The sequence below is a fragment of the Dysidea avara genome, chromosome 6, assembly GCF_963678975.1.
Source record: "Dysidea avara chromosome 6, odDysAvar1.4, whole genome shotgun sequence".
NCBI lineage: Eukaryota > Metazoa > Porifera > Demospongiae > Dictyoceratida > Dysideidae > Dysidea > Dysidea avara.
In genome coordinates this window covers 13,211,335-13,216,391 of record NC_089277.1, presented here as the reverse complement: position 1 = coordinate 13,216,391, position 5,057 = coordinate 13,211,335, and the positions used below count along the sequence as shown (strand labels likewise).

Below are 5,057 nucleotides of genomic sequence, written 5' to 3'. Positions count from 1 at the left end.
TACCGTACCTAGCATGCTAAAACGGTACTGTATAGCCTAAATATTTTGAGGGGGAAAGTTTTTGCTGATTTCAAGGTTTAGGGGGTTACCAGCAAAAATTTTATCCTTGAAATATTTAGACCTCCATATAGTCTAATACATTTTGGGAGTGTTAGAGATTTTTATGTTAGGCTGTACCATAGATGATAGACACCCCATAGGTCTATTATATGGCTGTACGGTTGGTAGTCACGTGATGTTGGTGCCTGTGAATTATAAGCGCTGGCGCTTACAAGTGTAGGAGGAAGGTCAAAACGGTGTTGCCGAGTTGTATGTTCAGTGGTTGGGTGAGTTTGTTTATTGTGTTGTTTCTCGTTAAATAGTTTGCTTGCCTGTATATACTACCGTGTATGTTAGCTGTAAATCATTCTGTGTGATCATGAGTGACCGTGTTTTATCGCTGCATTCGAGTTTGGGGGTGACATACAGGCACTCACTGTGGGTATCAATTTCTAAGTCAAGGTCAACGAACCAAATTCGTGACAAGTCAACGGTCAAGGACAAAAAATTCCAACCTACAATCTGAAATACCGTTGCTAAGTCATTGAAAAAGGCTCTTAGTCAAAGGTCACAGTGAAATTTCAGCAGGTCAAGACTTTGACCACGGTCGCAGATCTACCTACAGTGCGTACCTACGTGACGCCCCCTTGCACTGCTTCAAGCTCATGAAATGGCCTATAGAGGCCTATAGAGCTTGACCAATATCCTGCAGTCGTACACAACTTCCTCAGGAAGTAAGCTTATGTGGTGTAGGCTGCTTTCTTTCCTCAGGTTTGAGAAATGCCCACACATTCTTTCCTATTTGTGATTGAGTCTCAGAAATTCCCAAAAGCTACTCTGAACACTAGATAAGAAAAGTTGGATGTTGATTTTTGTTTACATACAGACTAGTTAGGAGCTTATCCAGGATTTTTCAAAGAGGGTTTCCAGATTTGGTAGTGAGTAATTATTGATGCAGGGTTTGGGGCACAACCCCCAGCCACTGACAGATTTTGAACATTGAATTTACTAGCTCATGGACATGCTATCTTCAATGTACAGGCTTGTATGCCTAATTGTATAGCTCTTATCAATTATGGTTTTAATATAGCTGGTCAGGAGTATTGTAGTGATCCAAATACTATATCCAAATTCTTCAGTTCAATGCATTTGATTTATTCTTAATAAATTATACTTGCAATCTGTTATGAATGTTCTATTAAAGCACTCTATTAGAATACATCTGACAGCTCTATTAGAAAATCTTGAACTTTACTAACATTTTCCTTGCATCTTTAAATTCATACTTTTGTTCTCTCTAAAACCCCTTTGAGCACATTTCCAATTACATGCACTGTGGCTCTGTTCAATTCCCATCTTTCTGTGCAGCCAAACTATGATGGTTGGTATTCTTGCTGCAAGTTCAAATTTCGTAGGAGGCTTCCGGAACCCAAGGTAACCCCTTAAATGCGCCACTGACTAGTGCAATATAATTTTGTATGAATCAGATTCATGCTTGACTTATCAGGAACTTATAATTACCCATTGTGACTTCGTGCAAGCACTCCTGTGGCACTCATAGTCTGCTAGATTACACAGAATCTACTGTATATCTTTTGCAGGTCAGTGGCATGTTCGTAATACATGGTTTCTATAGAGACTAGCCCACTGTGTGGTCATGCAGTACAGTTCTCACCATTTGCTGGTAATAGGTTAGCTTTTGCTGGAGCAGAAAACTATGGAATAGCTGGTGAGTAGAACAACAAACTTGAGCTGTCACAACACTTCCTTGCTTGGCTTTTTCATTTTGCTTGTAGGTGCCGGTGCTTGTGTACTGTTTGAAAAAGATGCTACTGGAGCCTGGCACCAGCTCGAAAAGTTTGTGTTATGTGGGTTACTCCATAGTCATTATCATGGCTGTTGTCTAGGTTGCAATGGCAAGATGCTTGTTATGATGTTTCTTGGAGCGAAGCTAGTGAAAACGTATTGTTGGTAGCCACAGGAAATGGCGGTGTAGTTGTCTGGGACACAACCCAACCACAGGTAAATATGCAAGGAGGATTTACTAAATGATTCCCACAATCTACAGGAGTGCTTGCTGCAAGGTCATACTGCTGAAGTTTCAAGTGTAGAGTGGGACTTATCCCGACTACATCATCATGTAATATCTTCATCGTGGGACCACACTGTTCGATTGGTAGTAGATGACATTTTTTGGTATCATTTATTCACCTTTTCTGCAGTGGGATATCCCCCAGCAGTCCTGTGTATCAGTATTATCTGGTCATTCAGAAATAGTGTATCGTGCTTGCTGGTCGCCTCTCCTGCCAAGCACAGTGGCATCTGTTTCACGTAAGCATGCCTGTTCCCTTTACTATGCTGCACATAGCACTTTGGACTAGGTGACCAAATGTTGTGCCTTTGGGATCTTTCCAAACCTGCTCATCCCGTTTCACAAGTCAATGTACACCAATCAGAAGTTCTTACATGTGATTGGAGCAAATATGATCAGGTATGTATGTAAGTAGATGTTAGAAATCCATAACTAATTTGGTTGACTGGTTATTTTAGTTCAAGTTGTGCACAGGAGCGGTAGATGGGTGCATAAGGTAAAACATCCTGAGATGGTTTAGTACTCCGTATATTATTGTATTCAATAGAGGTTGGGATATCCGGCATATTAACCAACCATTGTTTAACATACATGCTCACTCTAAAGCCATTCGGAATATCAAGGTACTATTATTTCTCTAGTTGTAACTTTAAGCTTTTAGCAGTATCTCTTGTAGTGTGATCCACATTCCAGCAATGCAGTAGCATCATGTTCTTACGACTTTACTGTGAGGTTGTGTGTGTGTGTGTAGTAAGTATGTAAAGGTGCATTCACTGCATTGTTTGGAATCCACAGAAGGAAAATAGGGTTACTAAAGGTGTTTGGATGGTTGTAATAGTGGCAGCATGCTTTTTCTGTTTATTGGATCTCCACTTTCCTTTATTGTTCCTTATTAAATCTGTGTCTACACAGGCTATGGGATATGAGGCACAATAATCCCATTGAGAACGTTGCACACCATACTGAATTCACGTTTGGTTTGGACATAAGCCTACATGAGAAAGGAACAGTAAGCTGATGTAGCCGCTTTGCACGTGCTTATATGCTTTCCTTTTTTTTTTCTGACAAGATGGTCGACTGTTCCTGGGACAAGACCATTAAAGTGTACACTCCAGCAAGTCTTGCATTGTTTCCGCCATGAGCTACCTCTTGTATAATTAATTCTAATTTTTATGTGCACATGTTACCTTTAGATTATGTATGACTTTATATGAAAATAATTTCAAATTGTGTACGTGTCAAATCCTGGCAGGGTCACAGCTTTTTCTTTACTAGTAAAAAGCATACTGGGGACTAAGAATTAAAATAGGACTGCTTTATTAGAGTGTTAAGCACAATTATCCATACATGTATTCTTTTGTACATTTGTAAGAAGTAAAGATGTGGGCTTAGGAGGTGGACATGGCCATGCATGTGTGCTACCTGCTCCAGCGTAGTACTTGTAGTTTGTAAATTAAGAAAAAAAGCACGACTACCAAGATTTGAACCTGGAATCCCCTGATTTGTAGTCAGATGCCTTATCCATTGGGCCACAGGGCCATCTGATTAGTGTGTGTGCATATTAAATTATGTGTCACTTGTGTAGTGGCCAGAGAACACAATGGGATTTAACTATTCAGCATTTTTTGTTGTTTTTTTTTAATGGGAGGGGGACTTATGAAAACATTAGAGATAATCAGTCAATTTTTGAATTTTAGTACTATTAAGTGTTCTGTCCTATTGTAACAAATGTACAGTACATCATATTTTGCCAATAGAAATGATACCAGTAAAGCGGAGACCTAGAGTGGCAGTAATTGGAGCTGGGGTGGTTGGTTTGCCAGTAGCTGTGATGTTAACACAAAACAAATTCAGACCAAATGTGACCCTCATTGCAGCTGAGTTCTCTCCAAACATCACTTCTGATACTGCCGGTGCCTCCCTCCGTATTACTGGAAACAAAACATCTTCTAAAGATCCAAGACAGGAGAAATGGACAAGAGCAACATACCACTATTTTTTTAACCTGTTCACATCACCAATGGCCAAGACACTTGGAATGTCATTGACTACAATGTACCAGGTATTTGATGGATACAGGGATCACCCATGGTGGAAGAATCTTGTGTTAGGATTTCGTGATGTCGCTGATGATGAAAAGAAAATTGTAAACATCCGACAGGATTTAAATGCTTGGTGTTTTTCAACACTCATTTTTCCATGTGGGCCTTACCTGGAATGGCAGCTAAAACAGTTTGAAGCCAATGGAGGAACAGTGATTCAGAAGAAACTGAACAGCTTAAAGGAGATAGATGGTGAATATGATGTTATAGTGAATTGCACAGGACTTGGTAGTAAAGAGTTGGTTGGTGACCATGGAATGTATCCAGTCAGAGGGCAGGTAATCGTTCTTAAAGCACCATGGGTGAAGCATTCATTTGGGGTTGAAGTTGCAGATGATGTAACGTACATTTACCCACGAGAAGGAGAAGTTCTGATCGGTGGTACAGCACAGTTTGGTAACAGTTCAAAAGAAATAGACCCTATTGATCGTTCTGGAATAATGTCTAGATGTACTTCCTATGTTCCCAGCTTTGCTCAAACTGAGGTAGTAGATGAATGGGTGGGAATCCGTCCAGGACGTAAAGTAGTCCGACTTGAAATAGAGGATTTATCAGCAGACACTGCAGTGGTACACAATTATGGTCACACTGGTCAAGGACTTGTATACTCCATTGGCTGTGCTAGGGATTCCATTCAACTCATTGAAGAATACTTTGAAAGGAAAAAAAATTTAAAATATGACAATGCAAAATTATAAGAACATTCTGCATACTTTTTGTGTATGTATGCATGATGGTACTGTACTGTATAACGTTTCAAAAAATAAATGCATAAAATTAATAATTCTGTGCCAATATTGTATTCAAAATGTCCCATCGTAAAG

At 39.7% G+C, this 5,057-nt stretch overlaps 2 protein-coding genes across 3 annotated transcripts; both read left to right on the top strand.

Annotated features, from left to right (window-relative positions):
* Positions 1-229: 229 nt before the first annotated feature.
* On the top strand, positions 230-3,374 carry LOC136258895 (peroxisomal targeting signal 2 receptor-like). 2 transcript variants are annotated; one of them, XR_010703092.1, is made up of 12 exons: positions 230-326; positions 1,641-1,768; positions 1,836-1,896; positions 1,947-2,061; positions 2,108-2,215; positions 2,262-2,370; positions 2,421-2,530; positions 2,590-2,627; positions 2,679-2,754; positions 2,808-2,858; positions 3,044-3,140; positions 3,201-3,374. XR_010703092.1 is itself a non-coding variant. In XM_066052272.1 (12 exons), the coding sequence occupies exons 2-12, from the start codon at positions 1,663-1,665 to the stop codon at positions 3,270-3,272; spliced, it is 948 nt and encodes a 315-aa protein (XP_065908344.1). In that variant the 5' UTR covers positions 230-326; positions 1,641-1,662; the 3' UTR covers positions 3,273-3,374. The 2 variants fall into 2 exon arrangements, 1 of the variants encoding a protein (XP_065908344.1); XM_066052272.1 differs by having other exon boundaries at positions 2,808-2,863.
* Positions 3,375-3,512: 138 nt separating this feature from the next.
* Positions 3,513-5,044, top strand: LOC136258893 (D-aspartate oxidase-like). The gene has a single exon (XM_066052269.1). It carries the CDS (start codon positions 3,891-3,893, stop codon positions 4,929-4,931), a length of 1,041 nt encoding a protein of 346 aa, XP_065908341.1. The 5' UTR covers positions 3,513-3,890; the 3' UTR covers positions 4,932-5,044.
* Positions 5,045-5,057: the final 13 nt, after the last annotated feature.

What these genes read in the sequence shown, in the direction of transcription:
- LOC136258895 (XM_066052272.1), top strand. Translation starts at nt 1,663, where the DNA reads ATGGTTTCTATAGAGACTAGCCCACTGTGTGGTCATGCAGTACAGTTC. An exon ending in GCCTGGCACCAGCTCGAAAA is followed by an intron (nt 1,897 to 1,946) that starts GTTTGTGTTATG and finishes GCTGTTGTCTAG; the next exon opens with GTTGCAATGGCAAGATGCTT. An exon ending in ATTGGAGCAAATATGATCAG is followed by an intron (nt 2,531 to 2,589) that starts GTATGTATGTAA and finishes TGGTTATTTTAG; the next exon opens with TTCAAGTTGTGCACAGGAGC.
- LOC136258893 (XM_066052269.1), top strand. Translation starts at nt 3,891, where the DNA reads ATGATACCAGTAAAGCGGAGACCTAGAGTGGCAGTAATTGGAGCTGGG.